At 42.5% G+C, this 12,385-nt stretch overlaps 2 protein-coding genes across 2 annotated transcripts; one reads left to right on the top strand and one right to left on the bottom strand.

Moving 5' to 3' along the window:
- The first annotated feature begins 490 nt into the window (after positions 1-490).
- Positions 491-3,193, top strand: elac1 (elaC ribonuclease Z 1). Its single transcript, XM_076150668.1, has 5 exons — positions 491-704; positions 1,337-1,561; positions 1,722-1,780; positions 2,111-2,321; positions 2,536-3,193. The coding sequence occupies exons 1-5, from the start codon at positions 548-550 to the stop codon at positions 3,009-3,011; spliced, it is 1,128 nt and encodes a 375-aa protein (XP_076006783.1). The 5' UTR covers positions 491-547; the 3' UTR covers positions 3,012-3,193.
- A 555-nt stretch (positions 3,194-3,748) lies between these two features.
- mier3b (mesoderm induction early response 1, family member 3 b) lies at positions 3,749-11,932 on the bottom strand. The gene is made up of 13 exons (XM_076150666.1): positions 11,896-11,932; positions 11,066-11,090; positions 10,667-10,812; positions 9,989-10,111; positions 9,686-9,809; positions 9,434-9,507; positions 9,237-9,309; positions 8,957-9,105; positions 8,655-8,736; positions 7,618-7,712; positions 7,384-7,511; positions 7,121-7,272; positions 3,749-7,000 (listed from the first exon to the last, which is right to left on the bottom strand). The coding sequence occupies exons 1-13, from the start codon at positions 11,902-11,904 to the stop codon at positions 6,534-6,536; spliced, it is 1,647 nt and encodes a 548-aa protein (XP_076006781.1). The 5' UTR covers positions 11,905-11,932; the 3' UTR covers positions 3,749-6,533.
- Positions 11,933-12,385: the final 453 nt, after the last annotated feature.

Raw genomic sequence — 12,385 nt, 5'->3', positions numbered from 1 at the left:
GTTTAAAGTTTTGAGAAAACAGGTGAAGGTTTCAGGGTTTTGGAGCGAAAGGGCTCAGTCCATAGGGGACTCGACTCGTGAACCGGAGGGTAGCCGGTTCGTGTCCCCTGTGTGGACCAAAAAGCGTGGACTGGCAACTGGCAGCCAAAGAGTACCAAGGTGCCCTTGAGCAAGGCACCGAACCCTTACTTGCTCCACGGTCGCTGGCTGATGGCTGCCTGCGGTGCCCCCCACGGTGCATCTGTGTGTGTGTAGGAGGGGGGCGCAATTTGATATGTGTGTGTGATTTGCATGGTGTGTTGTGTATAAAACCCTGCATGAAATGTAAAAAAAATGCATGTTTATAAATGTAAAATGTCTTAACTATGGTCTTCTTCTTCTTGTTCGAGAAGTGCGTCTTAGCGATTTTGAAAAACGGTAACATTCTGAAAATTATCTTGAACGCCGGTCGCTGATTTGACGTCATCTCCCCGCGTCCATGTTTACAGAGAACACGCCGCAGCAGCATCACCACCACCACGGAAGCCTAGCGTCACAGGGATTCACGATGAGCATGGACGTGACGTTCCTGGGCACCGGCTCTGCCTACCCGTCGCCCCACCGCGGGGCTTCGGCGCTGGTGCTGCGGACCGAAGGGGACTGTTGGCTGTTTGACTGCGGGGAAGGAACGCAGACGCAGCTGATGAAGAGTCCCATCAGAGCCGGTGAGTGATCAGAGCTCAGCACACGACTCGACACGACTTTTTTTTTTAACTATTTGTTTGTTTTGTTTCGTGGCCTGACAGAATTACGTGACGTCACGTTACGACTTCGACTGGCGCGTCTCAAACACACCCAGACGTCCTGCTTCTCTCTCACTTTTGTATTAGTTATAGTTTTGAGTTCAAACTATAATCACAACTCTTACTCTTGTACATCAGGGGTCACAGCAATCCAATTACACACATGAGCATAACACATCATTCATTGCATCATTCACATCTCCATCAGATTTCAGGAAATAAATCAGGACCGTGGAACAAAAACAAACCTGACCTGCTCCCAGTTACTCTCGTCAAGGCCCAGGCAGACTGAAACCAAATCCAAAACCAAACCCGAAGAAAAGAGGACAGCAAAAACAATCGACGGGACCCCCGAGGTCAACAGTGTAACAAAACACTATTGTACCTGAGCTCTTCCTATACGCTTCCTCGTACCATCCCGTGGAGAGAGCTGACAGCAGCCGGTCGACGCATCACGCTCACATCCATGGAAACATATTGCCACTACACAACACAGCCTCTCATCATCTGTGGCGCGTACCTCTACACGTACCTCTCTCACATTTTCCCTCTAGGGCGAATCACCAAGGTTTTCATCTCCCACCTACATGGGGATCACCTGTTTGGTCTGCCAGGCCTCTTGTGCACCGTGAGTCTCAACACCAACCGGCCCGACCCGACCCAACCCGAGCCCCAGCAGAACCAGCCGTGTGTGGACATCTACGGGCCCCGGGGCTTGCGTCACTTCCTGAGGGTGACTCTCGGCCTCACAGGGTCACAGCTGCTCTTCCCCTATGCAGGTAGATTTAAACGCTACCACACACAAATCAACAGGAGACACAAACTCTTCTTCTTCACATTGTGAGCGTCACTGCCCCCCTCAGGTTCAGACACATTCAGATTGCGGTGCGGTGCCCTGATGTGCTTTGAACTAATCTATACTGTTGTATGTATATCCAGTGCATGAGCTGGACCCCACGCCTGACCAGAGTCCAGCAGAGGGGCAGCTCAGTCCGGAGGTATGATAGCTTGATGTTTGTAGCTTTGCTTTGTTGTAATCGTTCACCAATTGGACCCGAGATGTATTCACAGTATGTAAAAACACATCCATGTGGTAGAAAATGATGTTGTGAGGTGATTGGAGGGAAAAGCTCTCTCCCTCACACACACACACACACACACACACACACACACACACACACACACACACACACACACACACACACACTAAATAATGAACACAAATTCAAATAGGCTCCAACAGAAATCCTCATTGCATCCTGATGTGCGTTGTTGAATTTGTAGCAGGAGGGAGTCATTCCAAACCCTTTTCCTTGCCTCCTCTCAAGGTGACGGCAGAGCATGGCCCTCTGCATCCTCAGGAGCGCCTTGGCAGGACCATTTCACTGGACGTCTCCAGCGCCACTTACCTCCTCTTTGAAGAGAAGAAGTTTGTGGTCAAGGCCTTCAGGTTGTTCCACCGCATCCCTTCCTTTGGCTTCTGCGTGATGGAGCGTGACATACCAGGCCGACTGAAGACGGAGCTACTGAAAGAACTCGGTAAATCCACATTTCTTTCTGGTTTGGTGACTTAAGGCCTCAGTTTGCTTCATTCAAGCTTATCTGTCCAAGAGGATGTTAGAAAGTGTTTGTGTTACTTTTTCAGGAATGCTCACACAGCAAAGGGCTGAGATTTGAACGTGACTAATTGCATAAATAGAGGTTCCGGTACACACTTTGATCTCTTCATCACGTCTCACTGTGTGTCCCCCAGGCCTGAGGCCAGGGCCTCTTTACGGCCGTCTGAAAGCAGGGGAGGCGGTGACGCTGGAGAATGGGCGTGTGGTTTCACCTGCTGAGGTGCTGGAGGAAGCTATCCCAGGGAGGAAAGTCTGCATTCTAGGGGACTGCAGCGCTGTCCTGGGTGAAGGGCCACTGAGCATGTGCAGTGCAGCAGACGTCCTGATTCACGAGGCCACTCTGGCGAACGAGCACCGGGAGAAAGCAGTGGAACACGGGCACAGCACACCGGAAATGGCAGCGGCGGTGGCCAAAGCTTGCTGCGCTCGCAGGCTGGTGCTGTACCACTTCAGTCAGCGGTACAAACCCTGTGCCCTGCTGAAGGAGGGCGACGATGATGTTTCACAGCTCAAGAGACAAGCTGAGGACGCTCTGAAAGGCAGTGAGACAGAAGTTATTCTGGCTGAGGACTTTCTGACTCTGGCCATACCTCTTAGGAGGCCACGGTGATGACCCCTTACCCCTTATTGCCAAAAGTGGATCTTATTGAAAACAGAATTGGTGCGTAGTGCAGTCAACCTGAACAACATTGTCCTTATTGTTCACCGTTTACAGTTTTTATTAGTATGATAAATTGGTTTTGGGACTGTTTTGGATTAATATATTGTTACTTAATTCTTTTCTTGATATTGCCCCACCCCCAAAAAATAATTGCCACTTGTATGTTTCTTTTAAAATTGTACACATAATTATTCAGGTTTCATTGTGTGTCAGCCTGCCTTACCTTGCTTACTGACTGACATCTGACTCATCTAAATTGGCCCAAGGAATAAACGAGTTACAAGTACAAGGCATGTCATATGTAAAACTTAAATCTTTAGTTAAATTCATTCTTAAAATTTGAATGTTTGAAACCATGAAAGAAGAAATAGAACTACAGATTAAGAACAGACTTTAGATCAAATATCAGTCTACAATTACTTATTACTATTAACTCTCTAGTAATCTTTGACAAGCATATTTATTCACTTACACTGTTGCAGAAAAATCCTTAAGATTTATTATTAAATGTAGCTGATTGAACATTTAGTTTCATTTTGTTTCTGAATTGCATTAAATGTAAGACGTTGTCCCCACATGGCTAAAGAATGTGAATTATTTCTGGTTCCGTAAACAAGGTATTAAATTACAACAGACACATAAAAGTTTATTTGTTAAAGATTAAATAATATTTAATCATCCTTAGATTAAAATTTGTAAATGTATTTTATTACATTTTCTTAAATGAATAATGAACAGCATTACAGCAATTCCAGCTATTATTACTACGGTGCTCAAAATGCAACACAGCCTCTTTAATTGTATTTAATTCTGTTGGAATTTTGTTAAATTTAAGTTTTTGTATGAACATTTCTTTAATTATCTTACTTTATATTTTAGTTTTTAAATTACATTTATGAAATTAAAAACAATCATCCATCATAACTCATATTTAATTAAACACTGATGATGAAGAACATGGGATGGTCCCTTAACCTTTTCCAGAGCTTTATTTCTGGATCTGTACACAAGGTATTAAAGTACAACAGAAAATACAAAATAATGTTTAACAAAAGAAAAAAAACTCAATGTTTATGTACAATTTTTATAAACAATAAAGATAGCTTCTTGATAGTGAAGGTTTTGATTGTCTATAATTATGGATATACATTTTTACGTTTTGTAGGTTTTTATTCAAAGATGTTTGTTTTCATCAAAGGATTTGAGTTTTCTTTGTCAAAACCATAGCTGCTATTTTTTCCTTTTTAAACTTCAAAACACAATACAAAATATAAAATAAATTTGTTTAGTGCTTGCACACACAAGTCTCATACCAGAGATATCAATAAAATATCACATTTTCGAGAGTTCACAGGGTGGTGAAAAACCTACTTCTACTACTTAGATAATGGCCTTTACATTCGGACAGTTTTTCTGAGTCTTTGTACAAACCACAGGTGAAATAAATATCACTGCACTGCTAAAGCTAGAAGAGCTTGGAGGACCTACTGCATTACGCACGTTGCATTAAAAGAGAAACTCGCTCTCGGCACACTCAGAGCAGCAGCCATCCCTTTACCATCGAGACAAAGATAGACGACGACATGTAAAAAAGGGTTGTTTTTTTCCCCGAGGAAAAGAAGATGAACGTCTTTTACACATGGCTGCGATTTTTGAATGCAAAATGCCACATTAACATCAATACGTCTTCAGGTAAAGCCGTTTTCAGTGGTACACTTGAGGAGCAGGAGCCACCGGCATGCGTGATTCAGCTGGATCCTGCTATCTGGGTATCATGTCTTGGGGAAAAAAAACAAAAAAACAGAAAAGAAAATCCCACCAAGAAAATCTGTAAAATGCAAAACCAAAAACATCTGTACATATCTACAAATTATTGCCTTTTGACAAGGAATAAAATTAAAACGTTTGTATCAACACAGATTCACAAGTGTAAGAGGTCAGTTAATAGACTTTAAAGGCTATTTGCTAATTATTTACATGAAATGCAGAAGTGAATATCTCCTCTGGTGTTGGGTTTGGAATATGAATTTGACTTAATATTCAAACTGTTTCAACTAATGATGATTTACAGGCAAAGATTCTTGTCAGGACACATGGTGGTGGATGTAAGGGTGTGACAAATGATAACCCCCCCCCCCAAAACAAACTTATTACTCATCATCACAATGCATAGATAAATTAAGTAAACACTACTACTGCATCCAATCAACTGACAATGACCAGCTAAACATCATACAAAAGGGGAAAAAAAGAAAATCTGCTACGGGACCTTAGCTGAAGGAGAAAGTGGCGACCAGATTCAAAGTCAAATCGTTCTCTAGCCGCTCCAGATTCAGCCGCGGTTGGCCACAAAATGCGAGTGGCATTTAAGAAACATAATACTGCTATCGAGGTCGACTAACACTCCCTACATGCTCTGAAAATGGAGCCACTCAATTTTAGACACATTTCACTTCTCAGTCCTCTTTACTACAATGAAACAAACAGCTAAACGTGCCGGCGAACACAGCGAGGAGGGAAACCATTCAGTTCAAAAGGAAAACTCATCTCAAAAGGTAAGAGCGTATAGAACCACTACAAAGTCTGTGCCGCCTGATGTCTGTGCGTCAATGGTCAACCAAAATATTATGCACCACAAGGTTGCTCAACACAATTAGTGAGAAAGACAATGAATGAGGGACTATAATTGCTTGCAAACACAAAAGTACTACGCAGGATGAAAACGGAACATTCGCATTCCTGTTTGGCCACTTTGAACTGTTGAAAAAGTAAACAAGCAGACCACCGAACAAGTGTCCGCGAGAAAGAATGAAAAGAACAGAAAACAAACTTGAAGGCCGCAGCAGCTTAAGTGCTCTTCACCATGTCGCCTCCTTGTCTCCATGATCAACTCCACACTAGTGTTGCTCTTCATACAATATCTAGCCAGGTTTACTTTGGGACTCATTCAAACCTCCTGCCCCAGCCTGGTTAATAAGGAAGTACCTGTAAACCAAACACTAAAATGCAACAAAAAAAAAAAGAAAAGAAGTACCACTTCAAACAAAGACCAGAAACTAAATACTAAAGGGCAGAAAAGTATTTTGGCAGCTGTAAAGAATGGCAGGATAACATAGCTTTAAAGATGCGTTGATGTGCGAAGACGGGAGGAAGATACGCAACTCTCCTACTGCAGCCTCTGGGCCCCACTGTACATGGACGTTACACATCTCACACCAAAATAAAATAAATGGCTATATAAACTCTTGAGAGAAATCAAGATTTTAGTTCTATATGATAGACATCACTGATGTCATATTACACAAAAAATGAAAACAACGTATATTCATATACATATATATAGATATGTATATATATATATATATATAATAGAATTTAAACAAATCAGATTCTCCAGTGAGGTCAGTCTTATGTACAAGCAGATTAGAGGGTTTTTCAAAAGGGAAGAACAGGGAACAGTGATGAGGAAGATCACTCTGACTGAAGTGCTGCAGTGTGCTGTGTGTGGTGCCGTGCGTGTGCTCCCAGGAAGCCATTGGGCTCACCACTACCAGCCAAGCTGGCAAAGTCTGTGACCGACACCGCCATTTTGGCAGCGGTAATCCGGTGGTGGTGCGTTGTTGTCCGACGTGCTTCGAAGTCCACTCCAAGGTTACCGTCATTGATAAAGGAGTCAGGCAGCGCCATCTTGAGTCTCTTTGACGGCCGCTCGCAGTCCTTGTTGACACACACTCCTCCTAGCTGGCCGAGATCCGAGTGGTAGAACCCAGCATCGAGCATGTTGAGGCAGTCGGGGTCTGCGCCGTTCGAAGGGAACCCAAGGGATTCCTCGTGGTTCAGCGCCCCGCGATGGAGACTCTCAAGTGGGGGAAAGCTGTAGGAGTCCAGACAGCTCACCTCTGTAGGGCTGCACACTGTGGCCACAGTATTACTCAGAGCTTTAGGGAAACAGGAGATTAAGAACATTGGAGAAGTTTTAGAAAGCAAAAAGTCGCAAATTGCTCGATGGAGCATAGATAACATGAATTAAGAGATACTAAGCGAGTCCCATTACTGACCTGTGAGGTCACTGGCAGTGATGGAGTTAAGCAGGCTGAGCTGCTGGTCTGTGGACTCCATCCTCCCCCCTCCCCCTGCTCCTGAGCACACGGAGGACGAACTGTCCATTGCAAGTCCCTCTGCTTCATCCACCAGCCTGTCCATCAGGTCACTAGAGCCAAAGAAACACACTTCATGTTAACCAAATGACCAAACCTTTACCTCTCCATATGCTGACCTCACAGCACAGGTGAAGCACAGACTGTGTCTTTGGGTGACTTACGTTACACCAGGATAGCTGCTGTACTTCTTCTTCCCAAACCGATTCTGCTGCACGAAGAAGTCAAAGCGCTCCGACTTTTTCCACATGTAGTAAAACGCCACACACTCTGCTACCGTTCGTGTTGTGACCTGAGGACATAATCATAAGGGGCAATGAGAAACCTTTGACTGTGAGAAGCAGGTTTGTACGACTCAATGTTTAAGGAAACAAGCATATCATCAAAACAAGACTCACTTTGTGTTTCTGTATGAGATGAAAGTTCTTGTCGTACATCTGTAGTGCATGTTCAAAGTTCTTGCACTCCTCTTCTGACCAAGGAGGGGATTTTTCTGAAATGGAAAGTCAGAAATGCATTATTGACAGATTATCAAATTCAATAATGTAAAGGTGTAAACAAGAGGGTGCACATCAATGCACTTACAAAGTGGAACCTGCCATCTTTTAGTTTAAAGAGTAACTCTTAAAATATACGTTGATGACTAACAAATATATGTTAATGACTGCCTGATCACCATCAAGAGTTCGCTCGTGACAATATGCAACAGTATTTTAACTTCCCAGGATAGTCAGATATCAGGCAGATGTATTTTACGAGGTCACTGTGATAAATCAAAAGACAAGATGCCAGATATTGTTCATAAATCAAAGAATTGGAAAGCCAAAGGGCAAAGTGATCAGTGATCACTTCCTCAGTGCTCCTCATGCTGCCAGGTGGATTTTAACTTGTTTATGTCTTAATGTCTGGCTCAAAGTAACTGATGTACTATATTTTCATCAATAGAACTTCACTACCGGAGGACAACAAATACAAAACCCTGTGATAGACTTAACGTTTAAATGTGCGACTAATCAAATAATGACTTTATGATTGTTATTCATAACTTCAATAACACCTACAACTTGCAACTGGAAGCCTGAGAGCGAGTGGGAAGCTGCAGGAAGGAGCCTCTGAGGCAGCACAGCCACGCCCAAAACAACTGGAACCCACAAAACCCATTGGTGCTGTAAATCCATTTAATCAGCTTGGTTCTGTCTTTTCATCACTTCACACTCAATGCCCAAATGTTTATTTGTTTGCAGACACTTGCTAAAAACATGTTAGAATTGTTAACTAATGATGACGTAGTCAGTTTAGGGGACATATGGGAATAAACATTCAATACACAGCCAGTAATGTTTTAGAATCTATCTTTACACTACCATGTCATAACAATGTGCAGAATGAAGACTGACATGCACCTAATGTGTCTGTAGTCATTATCTTGACTTACCTTTTGAGGACTTTATGCAGTTGCAGTATCTCTCTAGTGCTTCACGCGTGCTGTAGTTACACTTCACAAGCTCATGCAAAGCCTGAAGTACATTTAGAGAAAAATTCGATTTGTCAAGGAGAGAATATAGACTATAACAACTTACAGGTACCACAGGGGGAAACTGAGGAAGTCAAAGCAAAGCACAGCACTGCCTACTGCACAAGACATCTACTGTACGCTCCTGTACAGTGCAAGAGTAACATCACCTTCTTCATTATCTAACATGAATCAACTGATGAATGGGTAAATGGCTGACTCACCTGTTCATTGTCTCGTACATGCAACCCTGGTTTGTCACATCCGGTCTTCACATCTGTAGTCCGTGACAACACGTCTGACAGGAAACTCCTAACCTTGCTCTCTGGCATCGAGCCCGGGCTCCATAATAACTCGTCGTCATCTTCGTACACTGCGTTATCAAGCATATATAGCTATGAGAGGACATCTCTTACCATTGTACTCAAAGACATTTAAGCGAGCCGGATGCGTACAATCTACCCAAAGCTGTCAAATAGCAGTGAAACAGCAGTGCAGTCGTACCTTTCTCTCCATCTTTGTAGTGACAGAGGCCGGACGGGACCTCTGCTTGGTATTGTGTTCCAACCATGATTTCCTGAAATGAACACAATTCGGAGAACATTTAACACAAATGTCTCTGACGCATTAAAGCAAATGATTTATTAAAAAACAAGATGTGAACTTAATATTCTTTTCTGTGTTTATGATTGAAAGTTTACCTTTCTCGAATCCTCTGGGCTCGGGCCATCTTCATCACACTCGGACTCTTTATCACCATCTGATATCGCATTAGCTGACAAGACAACACAATATCAATTTGACTGCACAAAATTTCAATGTCATCACTAAGGCTGCAACCAATATATCAACATGGTAAAAATATTGATATTCCAAAACTAAAGTCAAACTTAAATCAGTACTTTGATTAAACAAAGTTTCGGCGCTTTTTTGTTTTCAAAGCAGTCACTTACATCGAAGTGTTCTTGGGAAAAAGTCTGTGGCTTCATGGGAGGTGACTGAGGGAGTGAGGTCATCAGCTGAGGACTGGGTCTCCTCCTCATAGTCACCAGACAGCAGATCTTTAGCTATCTCCTCCTACAAAGGAAGAGTCATTTTCCCTTATTCACGGTGGCACAACAGGAGGATCAATCATATTCATATTCACAAACTGCATCGCGTCATTAGAGTTAATACACGAAATGATTTGTTTTCCTAAATCTCTATGATCATTATACATCAAAAGAACCCACAGCTCCATGATCCCAGTCCTTTACCTTGTCCAAAGTCATGTCTGGCAGCTCATCAGTCAGGTCTCCAGAGGAACTGTCTATGCTGGATCCCGCTGAGGCATCATATCGATATATAGCCAACAGTTCCTCTAAAGGCATGTTCCCCTCCTGGGAAAAGAAAGAAGAAGTTTACAATAGATATATTAAGAAAGACAGTGGATTCCTGGTCCTGTTGGAATCATAATGCAAGAAAGGAAAATCAAATACTCCATAAACTACACGTAGATGTGTAGAGAAAATTAACAGTTGTTTTTTTTAAATTGTCAGATTTTGAAAAAAAGCTGTTGGAGCAAAATACGGCCGCTGCACTTTTTAACATATTCCATGGAATCCGACCCCAATTTGTGAACCAACCCCTGAAACGCTGACACCTTCTGATCAACACCCACAGAATGGATGAGTCACAAACCCAATAGACTTTGATTAATTGCAGCATAATCCACAATGAATGAGTTTGGTTCCCTAATCATAAACATCGCCTCAGCAAATGTCTTTGACTCAATATTAAGCTTTTATTCCCCTTGTTTAACAGTTCCAAAAGCTTAAATGAATTAATGGAATTGACTCATTTCATTCTACATTTTCATGTTCACAAGTTCACAGTTTGCTAGACGAGACCATTCCAAAATGTGTACATATATTTAGGGCATTTGGTGTATTTACCTTTTCCAGATCAGCAATCTCTGACCTGAAGTTCCTCCCTCCCTCTTGAGACTCTTCCTCCTCCAGAGTCCTCTCGTCATCATACTCATGAACTAACATTTCTGCTGTTGGGTCAAAGTCATGATCCTCTGATGATAAAGAGCCAACTGAGAAGAAACAGAATAAGACATTAAAAATTCTGACGTTTCACATCCGAGACACACTGTGGCATTAATGATCACGACCGGAGGAGTGACGTTTAACGCCAATGCCAACATGTGTAAAATGGCAAATTGCACCATGCACAGTTTTCATATGTGACAGTAATCTCAATAAGGAAGGCAAAAACACTAAAAATTTCACTTTAAACTGTAGACAATTAAATACAATGTCAAATGTGAAGCAAATCAAAGCTCTTACCTGGACTCGAACTCCCTAGGGAAGCCTGCAGAGGAATGAGAGTGGAGGATAAATACATGCAACACTGCAAATACAGACTTCACTTCTACACTAAACACACACAGAGCACGACAATTCCGCTAACATGCACACAAACTGTGAGCACCGGCAACACCGTACTTAGACCGGTCACCACTTTTACCGCTGTCGTTAGAAGAACTAGGGGGCTAACATGACGGTAGCTGCGGGTGAGCGCTGGGGAAAAACATGTAAAACGATGCTTTAAAAAATTCTAAAAATATTTTTACTGAACGTGACAAAAGCTAATAAAGGCATTATGTCGGGAAAGTACGTTTTGTGCAATGTCTTCTTCCCTAACGAGCTAGCGATCCGGCAAGCTAACGCCAAAGCTTAGCGTTATGTATCGAAAAAGGTAAACACCAATTTCGTTTGCGCGGCACAGTAATCGCCGCTATTGGTTAAACTTTACAACTACACTGTCACGAGTCCAGCCTAAATACAAAAAACACATTTCCATTCATTCCACACACGGTGTGACGCGTTATTCAATTTAAACAGCAAGCTAGCGTTAATTTTACGTATCAATTTACACAGCCGCTTCACCGAGGCAGCTGAGAGCGAAGGCGCAGCGGCCTTGTAGTGAAGGATCAATCCACATATTCAAGCATATTATAGAGGAATAAACATTATAATTAATACACGAAACACGCTATATATACGGCAAAAACTATTATCGTTCCAATCGATAACATAGAAATTACACATACAGCCCACAAATTTTAAAAATATCGATTTAAGATCGATTGCTTCTCCCCTGTTTTCCCTCTTACCTCCGCCATATTGGTACCTTTAGCTAATGAGCTCGTTCCAGCGCAGTACCCGGATGAGCGCTCCAAGCCAATCAGAGAGCCGAGTCGCCGTTCCAGTCACGACGTCATTCAAATCAACCACCGCTCCAATCAAATAATGTAGAGAGTAGCGATCACAGGCAGAGCCGCTCATCTCTGCTCCAGTCGGCACGAATATGACAAATATGACTCGTTTGTTTATTGTTTATTTATTTATACATGTATGCGTTAATTATGTGAATGAAGTGAAAATGTCAAACTGGTCTTCAAACTGGCCTCTCCTGCTGATAATGACAGTTCCTGTGTCAAGCATGTTCATTTTCTATTTACTGCATTTCTAGTGCAAATAGGTTATCTACTGCATTTTTGATGATTTACATAGTTTGCTACAGTATGCTGAAGACAGTATGTCCACTAGTCTCTCCTCTGCCCTCTGACTTGGAGAAGGAGAACAGCAGCCTACATGCACATT

Source organism: Genypterus blacodes, unplaced genomic scaffold, assembly GCF_046128005.1.
Source record: "Genypterus blacodes isolate CSIRO-AG114 ecotype Tasmania unplaced genomic scaffold, CSIRO-AGI_Gbla_v1 ptg000053l_1, whole genome shotgun sequence".
Taxonomy (NCBI): domain Eukaryota; kingdom Metazoa; phylum Chordata; class Actinopteri; order Ophidiiformes; family Ophidiidae; genus Genypterus; species Genypterus blacodes.
This window is presented reverse-complemented; position numbering and strand designations above follow the sequence as displayed.

Bases quoted from the DNA above. Each gene is read 5' to 3' on its own strand.
- elac1 (XM_076150668.1), top strand. From the start codon at position 548: ATGAGCATGGACGTGACGTTCCTGGGCACCGGCTCTGCCTACCCGTCG. The intron at 1,562-1,721 runs GTAGATTTAAAC...ATGTATATCCAG, and splicing joins GCTGCTCTTCCCCTATGCAG to TGCATGAGCTGGACCCCACG. The intron at 2,322-2,535 runs GTAAATCCACAT...TGTGTCCCCCAG, and splicing joins GGAGCTACTGAAAGAACTCG to GCCTGAGGCCAGGGCCTCTT.
- mier3b (XM_076150666.1), bottom strand. The intron at 9,810-9,988 runs GTAAAGGACTGG...CTTCCTTTGTAG, and splicing joins CAGACATGACTTTGGACAAG to GAGGAGATAGCTAAAGATCT. The intron at 7,713-8,654 runs GTAAGTCAAGAT...TTTCCATTTCAG, and splicing joins CTGCATAAAGTCCTCAAAAG to AAAAATCCCCTCCTTGGTCA.